At 36.0% G+C, this 20592-nt stretch overlaps 1 protein-coding gene across 6 annotated transcripts in view; it reads left to right on the forward strand.

Annotated features, from left to right (window-relative positions):
- nalcn (sodium leak channel, non-selective) overlaps positions 1-20592 on the forward strand; it is a 158016-nt gene that overhangs the window by 51549 nt on the left and 85875 nt on the right. For 5 of the 6 annotated variants that reach the window (XM_015363454.2, XM_006638901.3, XM_015363456.2 and 2 more), the window contains one exon: positions 1673-1759. The exons of the other annotated variant lie outside the window; for it this stretch is intronic. In XM_015363454.2, the coding sequence (XP_015218940.2) occupies positions 1673-1759 (87 nt within the window). The remainder of the gene's footprint in view (positions 1-1672; positions 1760-20592) is intronic. 6 annotated transcript variants of the gene reach the window in all.

Consider the following 20592-nt stretch of genomic DNA (forward strand, 5'->3'; position numbering starts at 1 on the left):
CATTGAGGTTAGAGAGGTTAGCTTGCTTAGTCAAGTGCCAGATTTCTGTCCACTTGGCTAACCTCATTCCATTTGCCTTTCTGGCAGAAGCCACCCATCTGCCAGGAATAACTCTTGAGAGTTTTTGATCACGAAACAGGTGAATAGTTACTTGCTGAAATGTGAAGTCATTTTTCTTTCAATGTGTGGTCATTGTCACTGTTAAATCTCAACTTCTAGGACTGGAAAATCAGCATCAGCAATTTTCTAACCAAGAGGGAAATGTTTAATTGTTTTGTATCATAAAATAGAAGAAGAGAGAATGTGAATAGAAGGAACATACTGTATTTCCCTGTAAATATTAAATTCAATTCAATTCAATTTATTTTTAAATAGCACCTTTCACAACAAGCTTGCCCCAATATACTTGCTGAGGAATGGCAGTATAGAAATCATTCATGTGACTGAATTTAAACTTTATAGCAAAAATGTTATGGTCATTTGAACATCATAAGTATAGTATCTTAATATTTGGAGATATACATTTTGTGTTAAAACATAAATTACCATATATAATGTCTAAAACTTTAAAATCTCTTATTGTGTTACGTTCTCCTATCTTAATTTAAATTACATTTCTGTTTAATATGGGATAAAATGCATCGTTATACTGAATATGTGTCACATTACATCACTTCTGAGGGACCTTGCCATCTTGGCTGCCTTTGTGAGCTTATCCTGCCTTTCCAGCATCAATCTTCATGCGGGGAAAGAATATACCATCACTCCCTCTTGTTGTTCAGAGACAAAAATCAGGTGGCAGCTGGGCAGTAGAGGGCAAATGCAGGTGCGCAGTAGACGGTTAGAGGAGCCATTCATTTCATACAGGAATCTACAGTACTGTATGTGTAAATGAATACCAGCTTCAGTGACATGATGGCATGCTTTAAAGTGAAGTGAGTTGCCATGGGCATGCTATAGTGTCCAGTATTACATGATGAGGAAAAAAAAACAACCATCACTTCCCTTGACTGTCTTTCCAGCTTCACCTTGGAGTGGTTTTTGGGTGCTTGAGCTAAAATGTCTTCTGTTTTCAGTTGCAGATGTTTCCTGTCAAACAGTGCAGGATTCAAGCGCTTCACGATCCTGAAATTTTAAAGTAGAATGGACAAACTCACCCAGTCACTGTCCACTGTAAACGTAGCTACAAAAGTGTAGCTTTTAAATAAAGTCAGATACAAATAGTCCAAAAAACAATCAATTAGCTACTATCAAACAATGTAGATGGGCTGATAATCTCCTTGAACCTTTCTTCTGAATAAATATTACTGTGTTTGTACAGACATGAAACAGCCTAGAAAAGTTTGGTAAGGATGCAGTAAAGAAAAACTCCTATCTTTAACAAAGAATTACAGTTCATTTATTTAAACATTTCTGACAAAGATCTGGTTGATGCCATAGTAAGACCAATACTATTAAGACTCCTACTGTAAATGTACAGTATGTGATTTACGTATTTCAGTATATAAGCAATCCGTGTGAATCAGTGAGTCTAAGATCTTAGAATAAAAATACCCTGCAAATTTTGATGGACATATGGTGGAAAAAGCTGCATCTGTCACTTGTGGTCTAACAAGGTTTTTGCTTAAACTTTTTCTTCTTCCTGCTCCCCCATGCCATCTCTTGGATGTAGATGTTTCATGAAGACTCTGCAGGAGGATGGCAGTTGGTTGCTGTTGATGTGAATAAACCGCATGGCAGAGCTCCAGCTTGCTTACAGGTATGATATGTCTGGGTTAATCAAGCTGGCATTTCCAAAAGGGATTATAAAGTCAATGCTGTTGGATATTATTAGAGATAATGTTGTCTTGTGAAATACTAGATTTGTCAGCTGGAGTTTCAGAAATGTATCTTGAATGACAAATCCTTAAAACATGGGACATTAACTCTCTTGTCTCCTGTAACACCAGTGCACCATCCTCTCTGTTGGTAATGTTTGTCTTCCTTGCTGTTGAATTGTTGAATTAAACGGTGCCTTAAAACAAATTACCCTCGGGGGAAAATGAACTTTGTTGTTTCACAAGACTAAACGAAACAAGTCATATTTTCATGGATTTGGTTCTGTAAGTAACATCACCCACAATTTCCTAAAGTATTTAGTCCTGTCTTATGTTTTCTTAGATGTTATAATATATTGTATCTCACCCATGTTTTAGGTTGGCACTTGAGAAAAACAAAACATGGAAACTATAAATAAGCACATTTTTACCAAATATTTCAATTTTTTTCATATTTAATATTTCAAATGCAGGGTTAGGTCATGTGCTGTAATGCTTTGAGTCTTTATCATTTCTGATACAGTTCTGCTTTTTCAATTATATGATTCTCAATTCGTGTGACTGTCACCATGAAAAAACAAAACTAGTTTGGTAATTTAAAGAAAAATGCTATGGCCTTTAAATTATTCTCTCTGGATAAGTAATTCCTTAAAATGAAGGCTCGGTTAATAAAATTAAAATAAAATTAAAATAAAATTAAATTACATCTTAAAAGGATGAACAGTTCAGAACAAGCTCTTAACAGAAACCATTGGCTTGAACATCAAAGCTAGTATAAGAACATGATCTTATCATTTTTATAAGTGTTTTTAAAATAAAAAATAAGATTGGCCTCAGAAATTATTTTAAATGAAGTTGTGTGCTTACAGTGTATGTTCTAAGATTATGTGACAATATGTGTTATGCTAGTCCTTGGATTTAAAGTGACAATAATGTCTGCATTCTCATGGAAACAGAGAGCTTTTGACAATTACGTGGGATTTGAAGAATGAATGATTGAATTTATTTTTATTGTTTTTTTGAACAATTTCTTAATAATATGTTTGTTACAAGAGCAGTCCAAATATAGAACTACTGTATTGTAATCAGAAGGTATTTTTTTATTTTCATGAGATTAAACTTGGATGCTCAATATAGTGAGGTGATTCTAAAAGTATACATTTGATAGCATCAGCAAAAGTAGCTGTGGACATTCCCTGTGAACTACTTAAAAATGTGATTATTTTCAAATACTTTATCTCGTCTGTAAGTCCCACTTGTTTGTTTTTTTCTCTGTGGCAATTGACAAAATAAGCAGATTCATGTGAAGTCACAGTTCATATGTGATAGTAAAGGTAAATACAAAGATATGATTTCTGATCTAGATCTGCCAACGGTATAACAATGCATTACATCTTTGAAGTCTGATATTGTACAGTATGGCATCTCTGCCAGCAGGTGGTTTTGAGATGATGCTATCATAAAGGGAAGCTCTGTTCTATACATTTGAAAATGGAGTGATGACAAGGAGTGAATCCTTGTGGTGAACTTTGATTACAGTGACTTTCCACAAAAGTGGTGTGGACTAAATGGAAAAAAAAACACACAACACAAATATTTTAGATAACAAAAAGAAATACTTTTCTTAGGATTTTTTGCAGTTCATCTTTTTTGCATTCTGAATCTTTGAGAAGGAATTACGTTCTTGATTGCCTCTGTTATTTCTGTTATTTAGGTAACAGTACCGAACGAAATAATAGAAATAAGTAAGTAATAGAAAATAAATATACTCAAGTAATATATTCTCCTGTTTAGAGTCTGAAAATGTAGTATGCCCTATCACTAATATCTGCATTTTGCAAGTAAGATTTCTTACTTACTGTAACTTAAATGCCGTATTTAATCTGGGTGATGAATGAGTTTAGTACTGTAAATACACTGTACATTTTGCCAAATGTTTCAACAGCTAGAGCATTTAAATATTAAACAGAAAGAGGGATAGCTCCCTGTTAAGTAATGGCTTCACTGCCTATTTTAAGAAGAGCTACAGTGCCTTACAGAAATATTCACCTCCTGCCAATAATATCAGACATACAGTACTGTAGGTATTGTGCTGTATACCAGGATGAAGAGTATCTCTGTCACAGTGATCTTCCACCCAAATTAAATATGTTCATGTAAGATTTGAGATAAATATCATAAAATGTTTATTTTATGAAAAGTATTTTTAAATGTATTTCTTTACCTCAACAACTGGATGAAGCCATTTAGGAAATGAATGGAGGGACTTGCTGTATTTCTTGCCACTCACCCATACAGGCCAGCTTTGTGTAAGGATTAGGATAATTTCAATGTACAGTATGAACAGTGATGCCCATCTCAGACATAGAACTTTGCAAATCTTGCAAAGTCACTTTTGACTTCACAGTAGCATCCCTACCATCACGCCCCACACTCTTACTCAGAAACTCCGTTCTGTCCCTGTCACATTCCACACTCTCCCTCGCAAACGACGTTACATTCCCAGAACCTCTGCTTCACAATCTCATCCCTGATTGAACCCATCACATTCTCACATGCATCAGATTCCTCAAATTCTCTCTCCCTAACCAATCATCCAATCACACCCCTTTCCTTTCAGTATTTAAACCCCCTTCGCACACCTTCCCATGCTCACTATTGAGAAGCCTTTCATAGTATTCTCCAGTGTGTGTTTCCAAACCTTTTGACTGATCTCCTGTTATGAAGCTTCTGCTTCTGCTTCTGCTTCTGCTTCTGCTTCTGCTTCTGCTTCTGCTTCTGCTTCTGCTTCTGCCTCTTGACCTTGCCTTCTGGATTGTTTTTGGATATCTCTCGTTACCGGAGCCTCTGCCTCCCTTATTGACCCAGCCTTTGGATTTTGTCTTTTGGATTGTCCCTTTGCTACTCTGCGTCCTGTGGGATTCCGGTCACGCATAAGGACCCTCCTATTCCACGTATAGGTTCCGTGAGACCTACTAGTTTTCGGTTTGTCCGGCTGTTCGGTTTAGAACGGCTGCCTTCTGGGTACTGTATGACACATTCCACTTCTTAACAAGAACTTCACTGTACTGAAAAGGGATAAATATGCTTCTGGTTTTCTGCCACTACAGCACTGAATTGTTTTGAAAGCTCCTTGGTCTTGATGGTTAATTTGTAATATCACTATTCATGTCCTGTCTTGAAATTCAATATCCATCTGAGGTAACGTACAGAAATGGGATGCATTTACTCTTTAAATGAAACCCATTAGATTACACCAATACCAATACCCTAATTCTGTCACCTTTCAAACTACTACTTTGCACAGGAATCTATTTAGAGTTGCTATAGGAAAGGGATTGAATACCTATGCCGTTGTTTAATTAAAAATTGAACAGGTTTACATACGGTATTATCAGCATTTTTAAGCTTTTTGGTTTGGAGTACATTGTGTAGATTTCTAAATAAGGTCGTATAAAAATTGTCGTGACTGTAAGCTGAGGCTTTGCAAGAGACTGAAAATAAAGTTAAATTTAACATTAAAGTGGAAAAGTTTTTAATACACTATCTGGAGGAAATGAAATGTTGAAATCTTGCAAAGGAAAATAAAACCTGATCTCACACTCATAAGTAAAATGTATAATGCTGTTATTATCAAGCACTGAAGAGAAAGAATGAAAAGTTTTCTATTGCAAAACTTTAACTACAGTACAATTTAAACCAAACCCTATAACTTCATGGATTCTGTTTGTAATTTAGGAAATCATTGTATCAGAAATCTATTTGAACATATTGCATTTTATTCATGATAACACCATGTCCTATGTGAAAGCTACCTGTACAGAATGTGGAAGCTTCATTCAAGGTGTTTATCAAAGACCTGAAATGTGATTCAGTTCTCATACATCGCTGTCAAAAGAGTATCCTTTTGATCAAACTGAATCCACTACGGTAATTAATTTGGAAAGTGAGTGACAGAGTATGTTCATCTCTTGCTGAGAACCCAATAGAACCTCTCACAATACTCATCTTCACAATACTAATCTTCCTCCTTCTTGCCTGACAACGTTTTACACAAGAGAATCTGACAGAATCGAGAGACAGTAGAAGTGAAATGGACATGACTTCACTGAGACTTGTTGAAAAACAATTCTTGTGGAATAGGGAAGGCTACTTTTCCACTGCACTATCACATTACTATACACGTTGTTTCACTTAGCGTGCTGAAATATAAAGAAAAACACTCCTACAGCAATTCCTAATATCTTGCAATTAAAATGGATTAAACTTCAGAATGTAGCACATATATACTGTATTCTTGATTTGTATTATCCCTGTGTAATAAAATGCTAAATACTGTGTACTTGAAAGTTGTTTTTAATTTGAGAAGCAAGGCTTTTATGAAGCAATTGTAAATCCAAAGGACTTTTTTCTCCTTACAATTAGCTTTATCGTTCTTGGAGTTTTTTCATGCCTTCATAAATGCACACTAAGTACCCTGCTATTGTAATAATACAACGGAGCAAGTAATAGGTTTATTCCATGCTGAAGAAGAAGAAAGACAACAACGTTTCGGCCGTGGAGCCTTCTTCAGGTGTGAGAGAGACAAGGCAGTAGGCAAAGGTAATGTAGCAGGAGAATAAAGCCTGGAAGAGAGGAGGAGTGAGAGGTGGGAGCAGGGGACAGAAAGAGAGGCCAATCAAGAGGTGTGAAGTCAGAATAGGTGTAGAGAGGTGTGAAATGAAACTTCCAATGAATGGGGAAAATTTAAAAGAACAGTAGTCTGTCGTTAAGAGAAGGGAGAATGTGTGATCCTAGCTGCAGGATAATTTTGGTTTCGGTAGTCTTTCTGATGTATGAGTTCGGAAAACCGTCTTTGAGAACACAGACGGAGAGATTAGAGTGGTCGTGGCCATCAGAGGTGAAATGAGAAACAATGGGCTTGGAGAGATCTTTAATCTTCACAGCCCTGACGAGTTCTCTGAAGCGGTCTCCGAGTCTCCTTCCTGTTTCTCCAATGTAGATGGCTGGGCATTTACTGCAAGAGATACAGTAAATAAGGTTGCTGGAGGTACAGTACAAGATGCCATCTGAGTGATCCGGAATTGGCCTGAGGGGCCTTGAATGAGTGTGGTGTTAGATATACAGTATACTTGAAGGGGATACAGCGAGCTCTGTTGCAAGGGAAACTGCCTGGTGTGGATGGTTGCTGAGGGCGGTCAAGGAAGCTATGAACAAGAAGGTTACTCAGATTAGGTGGTCGGCGATATGAGATGAAGGGGCGGTCAGAAAAGAGGGCCGCAATGGAGGGATCATCCTGTAGGATGGAAAAGTTGTGGTTAATAGTCCTGGGGATAGGAAGTGTGTTGGGGTGGTAAGGAAGCACCAAAGGAATGCGGTTGTTACGGCGGGAGTTCATGATTGGGTTAATGGTCTAAGGGGTGTTTTTGGCTCGGGCAAGGGCCCTGTCAATAACATTGCTGGGGTATCCTCTGTTGATGAAAAACGAATACATTTTGAGGGCTTGGTTCTCGAAGTCGATGTCGTTGCTGCATAATCGTCGTAGCCGAAGGAACTGTGAAAAAGGAAGAGAGTTTTTAGTGTGTTTGGGGTGAAATGAGCTGTACAGGAGATAGCTTTGTGAATCCGTGGGTTTGTAATAAACCGAAGTGGAGAGTAGTTGATGTTGGTAGTTGAGAGTAGTTGGTAGGAGAGTAGTTGGGGGTAGTTGATGGAGAAGTTGATCTCTAGAAACGGAAGAGTAGTGGAAGATATGTTAACTGTATATTTGAGGGACGGGTGGAAGTTGGTGAAATGGTGAAGGAAGCACTCAAGCTGATTGTTGGAGCATGTGGCGGCACCCACGCAGTCATCAATATATTGCTTGTAGAGGTCAGGGACATAGCCAGTGTAGGAAGCGAAGAAGCGTTCTTCTAACCAGCTGACAAAAATATTGGCATAGCTGGGTCCCATTCTGGCGCCCATGGCAACTCCACTCACCTGTTGGTAAAAAAGGTTATTGAAAGAGAATGCGTTCAGTGTGAGAACCAATTCTGCAAGGCGTACCAGGGTGTGGGTGGGTGGATCAAGCACTGTGCATTTGTCCAGCATGCGCTCGAGGGCTGTAAGGCTGTCATTATAGGGAATGACGGTGTAAAGTGATGTCCATGGTAAAAATGTAGCATTCGGTGCCCTGAAATTGGAAATCATTAAAAAGTTGGAGCACGTGGTTGGTGTCTTTGATGTTTGAGGGAAGATCTTCAACCAGCGGTCTCATGAGGCTGTAGAGAAAGGCTGAGATGTAAGTAGTTGGGCAGTTACATGCTGATAAGGGGTGTCCGGTTTCTGGATTTTGGGGAGGAAGTAAAATTGAGATACCTGCGGATGTTCAATGATGAGCCGGTTCGCCTCCTGGGGGAGCTCATTACTGCTGGTAAGAAGGATAATGGTGTCTAGAGGCTTCAAAGATATATAGATCCTTACGCCACACCACAACAGCACCTCCTTTGTCCGCTGGTTTGATGACAATATCATCCCTGTTGCAGAGAGACTGGAGATTAGGAAATTTGGACAGCTCCTTGCACTTTTTCTTTCAAGCATCATAAAATTTCACTTCAGACACAAAAGCCAAAGGTTTTGTACAGTAAGTGTAAAGATCTTTCTTTTGTCTCATGCAGTTACCTGTTTTGTTTTTCAGAATTCAGAGAATGCTTTATTGATAGTCTGTCTCCAACTTTCTTTCTTCTGTAATGCTTTGCAATCAGGTACTGCAGTTAATAATCATTTTGCAGTGTCACTGTGGAGTACCCTAATTCTTCAAAATGGTGATGCAGCCTGATTGGCTTTGCTTGATAGAGAGCAGAAGATTAACACGAATAAACAGGCTATTGCCAGACCCTTCTATGTTTAGAAATAAAATCAACCATACAGTAATTGCCTAACTTTTGAAGTGCTCCAGTACAAGTCTCAGATGGATTTCATAGGAAATTTCTGATATTGCTAACTTGGAATTAAAGTTGCTAAAACAAAAAAGAAAAAAAATATTTAATCTCAGTATAGTTTAGATGATAGACCACTGTGATGTGATTGTTTAAAAAATTACTTGAAAATTTCTGCTTATTTCCTTTTTTTATTTGTAGATTACCCTTCACAACACCCCACAGTGTAAACCATAAGCACATTTGACTGATTTAATTTAGGAATTCACCATGAAGTGCTGCTTGTGATTCGGTCCGTTTGTTTACCTCTGCTGAAACACTGCCCTTAAATCTATATCACTGTTATTTGGATTCCCAAGGCGAAACATTTAAACAAACTTAATTCTCATCTGTCAGGTTTTTGACCTTTTGGAGAGATGTGTTATGGGCAAGCATTGTAATGTAGAAACAGGTTAAGACTCTTGTTTCCATCTGCCTCCAGGAAATACCTGATTAAATTTTAAACTAGTGTTGTTGTACAGGTCCTGGAAAAAGTTCCCTGTGTTACAGTAGGTTTGGGGGTTGCGTAATTATATTCATAAACACTGGACTGCAGATGGCAGGTTGTTTCTGTTTAATTTGCCAGCTATGACCTTTGTAATGACCAAAGTATTTATAAATTTGATAGATTCAGGTTGAACCAAGTCATACAGGGTGAACATGTTAGCAAGCTGTTGTGTTTTTCCAATGTTTAGAGGAATCCAAAAGAGTTTGCTTTTACAGTAGTAGTTATAGTAGTAATAGTAATATAGTAATAGCATACTATAACATACTGTATCTTTGAATTTGAATAACACTAATGTGGCTTTACTTAGGGCAGTCTATAAATAAAAAAAAGAAACAAAACACAATATTTGTATATTCTAATTAGTAACGTTGCCAGGTTATGCTTTGGAACCCCCATGATCCTGTATGGCCAAGCATATTAGAAAATGTGTGGATGGATAATCAGCAAAAATTGATTTAATTGTAATGATACAGCATAAAATAATTAAACACATGTTTTAATTGCTTTCAACTACTGTACATGTCTTGTTTGTATTTTGCTTGGAATTTATGTATCATGTAGTAATAAAGTAGCTACTGTATATTAATTGGAGAATATATTGATAAAGTATGTTTTCAAAATGTTGTTAATTAGCTCTTCCTTTCAATTTCAGTAGAGATTACTATAAAACACAAGGAAGACTGCATTTCTGCTCAGGGTTTTAGGAGCTTGTTCGTCACTAATGAATAATTTTACAGCTCCTATTCTGAGGTGTAGACTATATTTACATGAGCAAAGATCTTGTTATAAGGTTAAAGGTCAAAATTAATGACTTCTGTTGCCCCTGTTCTAAAGAAATTACTCTATTTGCATTATTAAAGAATTTATTAGGGGATCATACAAAAATACTTTTACAGCTTCTGTTCTTATGTTAAACTCAATTAGACTCTATAACTGAGGTTAGCATTATGAAAAATCAATATACAATGAAGAAATAGTCTTTAAAGTTACAGCAATAAATTTGTAGATGTTGCTGTGACTACTAAAATGATACAGTGGCTACAAAATTAAATGAATGCTTAAGATGTGCATTATGTTTATTAACTTCACAAAAATACCCTTAGAATTTGAGGAAGCATTTTTAAAAAATGAATTTAATAAATAAAATATCACACTTAGAAATAGTTTTGGAAATCTTTGCTTGCAGGTTAGGCAGTAGCTATTGCTTAAACTAATGTGCTGCTTTTTGTCACAATTTTAAAATAGATACCTCTTATAAGATCACTTCCTACAACAGAGCCTGTATTACTGTCTGTCTGCATCCAGCATAAATAATGATAGTTTAATGCCTTTGCATTTTAGCCTTGTGAAGTGTTTAATTTAATTAAATGTTCTGTTTCACTGCACCAGCAGGCCAATTGAATAGGAACATAAGCAGAGGAGGTTACAAACAAGAAGAGGCCATTGAGTTTTTCAGCCCATTTGGTAATTAGTAGTTAATTGATCCAAGGATCTCATCCAGTCATTTCTTGAAAGAAGCCAGGGTATCATCTTCAGCTGCATTGCTGTGAAACTTGTTCCATACTCCCATAACCTTTTGTGTAAAGAAGTCCCTCCTGTAATTCATTGTGAATACACTTTTACCAAATTTCAAATAGTGTCAAACTGAATCCCACTGGGATGACGCAAGCCTTTGAAGGTTTTCAATACTGTTCAAGGGTAATTCCCTTCATCTTGTCAATATAGGATATTCCCTTTAGCTTTGGACCTGAAAAGACAAGATCAATAAAAACCTTTGCTCTTGTAGACGCTCCAACAAACGTAGTTAGAAAGTAGTCATTAACCATGCCAATCATTTTAGTTTCTTGCAGCTGGGATTCCCATAGGTTTTTTTCCCTGTCTATTTTGGGGAAAAACTGTAGATGTTTCATTATTCGGTGTTTAATTACAATTACAGTAAGATCTACATTTGGCTATAATATACTCCTAACTATATCTCTAGAATGTTTTTATTACAAATTTGACTCATAGATTCTGAGATTTCTCTAGGTTTAATTCTAAAAGCCTAAGTACTTTTTTGTGCATACAGAGCTACTGTACAGTACATCCCCCTCACCTCTATTCTGTTTAACCATTTCTCTGGAACAGTATGTATCCACAAATGATGAACCCATCTCCATCATTTTCAGTTAGCCATGTTTCTGTGATTTTACTAATGTGTTACTATAGATTCAGGCTGTTTGATTAAACAGCATTTAATTTGTACTTATGCACTGCAATAATGATATTATTATATAGACTAGCATCCATTCATCCATTTTCTACCTGCTTCATCCACTTCAGGGTCATGGTAGAGTAACAGATACAGTACACCTTGAACAGGAAACCAGTCTATCGCAGGCCAGGAACACAAACATACACACACTCACAACAGGGCCCCCAGTTAACCTACCAGTAGTCATTGGACTCCGGGAGGAAACTGGAACACCCAGAGGAAACCCACACAGGAAGGAAACACAGAGAGAATAAAGAAACTCCATGTAGATAGCACCCCAGGTCCAGAATTGAACCCAGGGACCTAGTGCTACAAGGCTGCAATGCTAAGCACTGTGCCATCATTTCACCCTTATTGTATAGAATATATATATATGTATAGAATGACACCTGAAGAAGACATTTTTTCTTTCTTCTCTTTATAGCATGGAATAAACCTATTACTTGTTCCTTTGCAGCCTACGCATGCTGACGCAGCTACCCACCTGAACTAGCATAGCATAGCATAGCATGGTAGTGATGTATAGTATGATAAACATATGTAAATACAGTACTTCCACTAAATAAAAATCCCTTTCAAAAGGTACAGTAGGTTCTGAGATTTTCATTTGTGATTAAGTACTGTACCTTTAACTGTGTAAACTATTGTGTTTTGGATGAACTTTGAAATGTTCTTAAATTGAGGGCTACGTTCTTAAGTCATGTACTGTATCAAAAAAGGTGAAAGAGACTTTGATTCTGTGCTTAATTTATAGAACTGCAGCTTAATAAATGACCAGATTCATACATCCATTCATACTTGAATCAGATTGCCTTAGGTTAGTGTGCCACAATTCTTCAATCTTTCATGTGGGCAGGATGTATACTTTTTTTTTTCAGAAGGATACTTAAAAATACAATCATGAGCTGAGATTAACCACAGGTGCAGACTTGAGCCAGATGAAGTAGTTTGATGATACGCAGGGATACCAAGAGAAAATACAGGTCAGGAGGCAAGAAGTTCATAGCAAGAAATTCACAGGAAGTGATGCATGAAAGCAACTGTCAAGGAATAGCCAGACTCATGGGAATCATTTAAATACAGGATCCTGCAAGTTAGGAACCCAGAAAATCATCAATGGGCTGAATGGTCCTTGCCTTTGCACACATTTTATTTACAAGTAAATTTTAACTATTTAAATTTTAATTTTGCTCTTCTTTCTTCTTATAGAGTTTTGGAATTATCTTTTGGTGTTATCCATTTCTGTCTTAGTAGGGTGTTTACATATTTAGTACCACCACTAGAAAAGTCAGAAGCTAAATTCTGTTCAAATCATAGCCAGCTGATTTAAGAATGATAACAGCATGAGCATGCACAATAGCAATACGTGTTATGCCTTGTTCCCATGGTCCATTAATGTTATGCAATCTATTTTGCCTGAATTACCCCCATAATTTGAATAAGTGAGGTATTCGGGCCGGTTAAAAAGAATAACATTTCTATCATTTACAAGGATCCATATGTGTAACACTTACAGTACAGTATGTGTTTTAGAAATACCTGTACACTTTGTAAGTCATTCAAAAAAAAGCTTCAATTTAGTACCGTCTCAAGTTTAAGTAAATGTCTAACAGTTATTGTTTTAAATATTGCCTAATACATTTTCTGTTAGGCTTAATATCATGCCATTTCTTGTAAATGATGTGAAATCACAAAGCGGATCTGCCCTGAATAAAAATACAGGCTTACATCTTATTGTCCTATATTATTACTAGTTACTAGTAGTAATAATAGAACTAAAATACTGTATTTTTTTTAAACAAGCAGCAGCTGAACCACCAAGCCGCCTTGTCAACAGCAGCTAGATATACATTGGTCCTATCAAATGAGCTGATTAAAAAGCCTGAATTAATTGTTAAAGTCAAGAAAGAACAGGTTCTGTGAGGTTAAGGTCAATGAAAGCTTTTCAAAAGAATGAAAAGGGAAAATAGGAAAGGGAATTCCAAGATTGGGAATCAGAAAGGCAAAGGACAAATCTTTTTAATTAGGTCTTAAGCTTTTAGCTCTTAGCTCTGTCCCAGGGAGTATATGAATCATCACACTACAGTAATATGTTCGATAAGTAGTGGGATTTAAGTCCCAGAATGTTCCGAATGGCTATTTTTAAACAGTTTGTTTAATTAAGTGAAAGCTGATCTGTAAAAAGACCTCAGCTTTAAATGCAGAACATCAAATAGGTCCCTTTTATATGAAACAAAGGCACTCACTATTTAAACAGTCAATTTTATTTTAATAACCAGATGGGGTTTTTTTCTTCCCACAGACCAAAAACACCTTGGTAGGTTAATTGGCTTCTGAAAAAATTGCCCTTGGTATGAGCGTCTGTCAGCATGTGTTATGTGTCTGTGTGTACCCTGAGATGGACAGTCGTCCTGTCCAAGGTGTACCCCACCTCGTGCCTGTTGCTTGCAGAGATAGGCTCCAGCTCCCCCATGACCCTGAACTGGATGAAGTGGTTGGAAAATGGATGGATGGATATTTAATCTACAAAATATATTTCAATAGTGAGCCTTCCGTTCATAGATAACAACCACAACTACTGAACTGAGAATTATGCCTACATGGCTAACTTTCTTAATTGTGTAATAAGTCAAATATTTTTTTCTATTTATTAAGGGCAGATTAAAGCAATTGAAAACATTCTTGTCTAGATATTTGTTGCTAGGCAAAGTTGGATTTTTTTTAATATTCTAAAAAGTTCTTAAATTTGATATGTATTCTTAGAAATGAAAATAAATGTACTGTAGGTTGAAAATAAAATGATAGGCACATCAGACATATGGCAGGGACAGCCTCTAGTTAGATGTCTTATTCTGAAGATATGTGAAAAGGCAACAGGCTTATCATGACAAATCATATTCAGAAGTGATTGCTATGTAGAGAATTAAATGTGCCATTTGATGCGGTGTATTTCATTCTGAACTGTCAGTGCTGACAGCAGGATCACCCAAAACAGATATTTTTGGCATGCATGTTCACCAGTATGGAAAGGAATCTAGAGCATTCACTTTGATTGTGCAACAGAAAGAGATCTGTAAAAAGAACAGAAAAAAATGCATTTTATGGTTGAAACAAAATGCCGTATAAAGATAGGGCAGACGTTTTGCATACTATCACTCTCTTTGCCTTACCAGAACCAGACAATAAAAAAGAAAAAAATCAGTAAAATGTATCTGGAATAATAATGGGAAACTTCTGGATGATAAAAGGGAAGTAGGTGATGTATTAAATTAAGATTTCATTCACAGTTCACCAAGGAAGGTATACTGTATGCCTCCAGCTTAGCAAAGGCAAAAGTGTTATAGGTACTGTACACTATACATGCTATAATATTGCAGACAGGTACTGTATTGTTTAATCTTGGTACCTTTGATTAATAATGCAATAATTAATGAGAATTAACATCACTGTTCATTTTTAATTCATTGTCAGCTGGGTGATGAAAAAGTGCAACTGAGGATCCTGGTGACAGCATAATCATAAACTTTAAAGCTTTTCTGGTAAAGTACGACAGCAGGTCAATGCAGTTGAGTCCTCTATATGCAATGAGTTCTTGAAGTTTCTACACTGCAGCCAAAAGATGTTACTCCCTACTGCTTCCAGATGCTTTTTTTCCTGAGTAGCTTTTTCTTTTCTGATAGGCCCTTGAAAAGTTCTTTATGGAAGCACCTGGAGCATTAGCTAAATTGTGTCATGTTGTATTAATATCAATTTAAATCAGCAATTGGTTACATATACAGTAGTATTGTAGCTCACTACAGTACTGTACAGTACATGAGGTGGGACTGAAGTGTTCCTGTTAGCTTTACCCACAAGAGTTTGCCTTTGTTCACACAGTAATTGTGCCCATCCAAGGGTTTCCTGACCAGCCACAGCCATTACCTTCTATTCACAAATGAACGGCACAATTGAATGTCTTTATTCTTGCTTTTCTGGTTAATGTTCTGCCATGGTGAACGTTTTGTATATATCTGTGTTTTTTTATGTATAACTCTTTGCTTGAAGCAACAGCTAGGCATATTGAGTACTGTGAATTTAGTTGTAGCAAAATATTGACCATATTCATCATATTCCGGGACAAATGCTGAGATACTGTATGTAAGTTTTTCAATCCTGTGCTTAGTGCACTAGTCCGTCTGGAAGAGGTTTCTGTAACATCAGAGGGTATATTTTGTTTTGTTTGGGATGTGTGGGAGCTTGAATCAGAATTATACAGGTTTAGATTCAATTTGGTTTTATTCCAACACGAAAACTAAAGGATCTATTTGTCCATCGAGTCGTACAGTATGGGTCAGTGGAGTGTGATTTATTGTAGAAATACCTTTTTTTTGGAATGTCCCCAAACCTCTTACTTCTAACAAGTGTTGCTGTTTATTAAAACTGTCTAATGAACACCCAAATCCCCACTGAATAGAACAATAATATAAAAATAATCAGAATAATTGTCCATCACCTGATCGACAGAACTTTGGTACTTGTGTCAGTGTAGGCAGCATCTGCTATTTATTTATTTAGTAAAATTTATTTATTGCATTTAGTAAAAATCTCTTCCTTATGTGGAAAATACAGAAAGTAAGGTCAAAAGTTTAGAAAAGAAACTTATAAGTATTTTTGTTCACATCTTTTCTTTACAAAATATATAACAACATTTTCATATATTGTGTTTTTATAGGTGTTTTGTATTGTACGGTACATTGATTCCTGATAATTATCCTAAAAGGGTAAAACAACAGTCTTATTTCCAGTCAGTTTATCCTATTGAGTTATATAACTGTGCTTGTATGTGGTAAGGTTCATGCCAAAATAAAAACACTAATTGTATGTCACTTGACAGATGTACCATACAATATTCATAGCTGGAAAAGCACCAACTGTAATTGCTTTCCCCAGAAAGGGATTTCAAAACAACATAAAAGACAAGCTTAACAATGTGTTAAACCTCAGGTAGAAGCAAGGAGCTGGGCTGTCTCAGAACTGTACTGTAAATAACAAATCATTTTCAAGATCAACCTTTTGTTTTCTAATGTTCCTAGCTTTGCCTTTTTTCCAATTCAAAGAAAACAGAAGTACAATTCACATGAGAAATCCAGGGTAAAAGGATTTTGATTGTTATGCATCCAGGCCTGGCTCAAAAGTTTCTTTGAATTCTCTCTTTAATGGCTGTGTGATATGAACAGCTTCGAGTTTGCGTGGGTGAAGTAAAGACCCTGAAAAAAACATGTAGTCATCTGTTCATCTCCTTCAGCCAAAATACCCTTGAGGAGACAGTCTGGAAGCTGAAAATGTCAAACTGTTTTGTCGGATTGGATCTTAGTTGGAAAGACTGTACCAGAAGGGAAGTTCTCTGATCTGCCAGTGTTACAGCTACACCACCAAGCTTCTAGCCAGTTTCTTCTCTCTGTTTATAGCTGTGGAGCAACAAATTCAGCTAATAGCAGACAGGGAAAGATGAGACTGTCTCGCCAGCCTGGGTCACTGAGGGGTTTCAGAAATGGGGTGTCTCTTTGTCTGCTGTTCTGAACATCAGAATATTTATGTATCGATTGAGTGGCGTGAATTTTTAAGTACTATAAAAAATCAGGAAAAGAACATTTCTGTAAAAGGAATATTCATGACTAATTTTGCTTCTCTGTCCCCCTAGAAGTTGAGTACCCAGCATTTAAAAATAAAAACTCATTTTGGTGAACAAATTATTAAATTATTATGATCTAGGGAAATGTGATATACTGTATCTCAACAATTTGGAAGATGTACATGTAGCCTCTTATTTAAGTCGCATCATTTTATTTATTTTTGATACTTGGCTTATAGCACTCAGGAAAACAGTTGGAATTTGTGTGGAAAATGCATAACTGAAAGTAATTTCTTGTATGTATATAATTGGACGCATTGTTGACAAGCCATACCTGCAAACAGGAAATCCGTTTCTTTTGCATTTTTCTTCCCTTTTCCTTCATACAAACAATTCCCCCTCCAGGTGCAATTCTAACTGATTTTAATCAATGTAAGGAAGACTATACCATATTTTATATTCCCCATTTTGAGTAAAATGTTTTAAATGCAATAGAAATTTTGAAAAGAAAGAAATTGTTTTATGACATTGTTGATATGACTTAGCAGGAATTACAGTATGTGGTTAATATGGTTTCTAAATTTATTAACACCATGGGAGCTCCTTAAGCTTTCCTATTTCCAAATGTGAAACACTGCTTTAAAAGCTTCTGACAGACATGTTTCTTAGCCCAGGGGAGTATTTCAAACCTGTCTATCAGCCTGAGGCACATACAATGACAGAATCCTGGAAGCCAACATACTGTATGAACCAGTGTTTGGTGTAGTAGTACACAGCACATGAGGAGCCATTGAAAACCCTTTCCTTGAAAATTCTGGCTGAGGGTTGTATTATACTATATTATAATTCTGGCCCACAGAGAGTTTAAGGTTACAGTATGACCTGGTAAATATACTGTATATATTATTGATACAAATAACTGACTTTTTTCCATTTGTTCTATGAGTACCTTGGTGTGTTGTTGTTATTTGTTGTTGTAAAAAAATATAAAGTAGTATTTTTTAAATCATTAGAATGTTACTGTTAAGGAGACATTTATCATTATTGTTTTTGTCGTTTATACTGTTACAGTACATGTGTTAATGAAGCTGAGAATACTGCACAAGATTTATCAAGATTCAATCAAGATTTATGATCTTTTATTTAAAATCCCAGTAAAAAAGGATGCACTGGAGGTATTGTTAAGACATTTGTTCTAAAATTATAGTTGATATATAGTATATTTAGTGATAATCCAGACTGGAGCTTAAGATTTCTCTCCTTGCTGGACTCACTTTGAAACACAGCCTTGTTTATTGACTGCCATTTATCTTCCGTCATTTATTTGGATGCCATTTCTGGAGAATGTGGAATTGCAGTTTGTTCTGCATAAGTATATTAAACAGAATGCTTAGGAAAAACATGAATAAGAAATGTCTGGCAGCAATGATAAATATTTGATAATTATTTTTGTTTAGTACTTGATTGAATGAGCATTTTGAAATATCTCTGTAACCAGCTTTACGTACGTTCTCCTTTTCTTCCTTTGAAATCGCATTATTAAATTGTTTTAAACAAAACCTTTAGCCCCATATATAACATCTGCTACCAGCCAAAATACTTCTCACGACATCCATCCATTTTCTAACCTCTTCATTCTATCCCGGCAAGTAATGGGTGCAAGGCAGGATACAGCATTGACAGGATGCCAGTCCATCGCAGGACAGATACACAGACACATACGTGCTTACATTTAGTGCCAATTTACCTAAAAGCCAACTAATCTACCAAGATTACTATGAACTGTAGAAGTAAACCATCATGAACACAGGAGGAATTTACAAGCTCCACAGAGATAACACCCCAGGTCCAGAATTGAGCCCAGGGCCCAGTGCTGCAAGGCAGCAATGCTGACCACTGCACCACCATGTTATCCTTATCTATGGCATAAATTATGTCTTAAACATAAATCATGATGATGATGGGAAAAGCAGGTTTTTTATTTTGGTTCATTTTGTAGAAATTATAACTACAATTTTTGTATTGAGTGATTTATGGCTTTCAGATCTGTTAATTCTATTAATTACCCAGACTGTTCCTTACTTGGATCGTGTTGGTCATTCCATGTCAAATTAACCAGAATTGTATGGAAAACTCACCATTTGTTTCAGATTTAGATGAAAGAAAATCATACCAAACAATTTTATGGTTAAATTGAGGCTTGGTGGGCCATTAAGAGATTGTTTTAGTTTGCTCATATTTCTGATTCTTCAGTATAATTGCTTTTTTTAAAAATATTTCAAAATTTTAGATATATGTTGACATTAGCCTGTTGAGTTATTTGTGCTTCTGGATCACAGGAAAAGTCATCTATGAGAACATCAATTCCTTTTTTCCTTGTGCAATCTGAAGATCTTGGAAGACATTCCTTAGAGAATTGTCTCAAACGAGAAAGGAGAAAGATACAGTATCTTGCATGTGTTGTTAGGTTCTGAAATTAGTCTGCATGTTGTGATTGTTGTAAAGGCATTTTGTGTGTTTTCATACTGTAATTCAAATTGAAAAGGTTCGTGGATAAAGACAGGTACATATTTTTCAATCCCGTCTTAAAAATTTCAGAAGGATGAAGTTTGCTCCCACTAGCCAATTAAAAATATTCTTTACAAATTATATTTCTCTCCTTTCTAATTAGGTATTGATTAAGAAAGGTTACAGATGAGAGAAGGCCTTCTAGATGATTTTAGCTCATTTTCGGAACCTTTAATGCATGCTAAAAATGTTAAGTCCTCTTTGGCATTACCACAATACAAATACAAGATAACAGTTTTAAATAAAAAGTGAAAAAATCCAAAAATCAACAGAAGAATTTAAGAACTAACAGTTTTATCTTAATTCATGTGTGCGATTAATTTAATGTGTGAGTAAATGTTCACCATATTGAGGACTGCACAACTACACAAGATATAGCCTTCTGCATGGTCTACTGCTAATAATATTTAAATCAATTCAAAACGTACATTTCAGCATCCAGTGAATCCACTTTTAAGAAATAACTCGGAATATGAGGTTGATGTTGACTGCTGCAAATATGAAATTGCTGTAAAAATTCCAGTATATTATTTTACTTTTTATTCCAAAACACAAAGATAATGCTGGTCATTGAAATGTTCCACAATGTGACAATGATGGAGCATAGCAAAAGAAATACTGCTACTGCACTATTTCATTCATAAGAGCAGTATCTATATTTTTAGATATTTACAGAATAGGATATTTTCAGATCTAAAATTGTGCTTCAAATTTCATCTTAGTTTTTATATTAAGCTGTCTTTAGTCTTTACTCTTTACCATTAGCCGTTAGCTTTTCTGCTTTCAGAATCTGAGTCAATGAATCGCATTCCCGATCAAGCCACAGATATTTTCAAAGAGCTTTCCGTGGGTGGATGAACAAACTTTTAGAAGCCTCC

The sequence above is a fragment of the Lepisosteus oculatus genome, chromosome 15 (assembly GCF_040954835.1).
Source record: "Lepisosteus oculatus isolate fLepOcu1 chromosome 15, fLepOcu1.hap2, whole genome shotgun sequence".
Taxonomy (NCBI): Eukaryota; Metazoa; Chordata; class Actinopteri; order Semionotiformes; family Lepisosteidae; genus Lepisosteus; species Lepisosteus oculatus.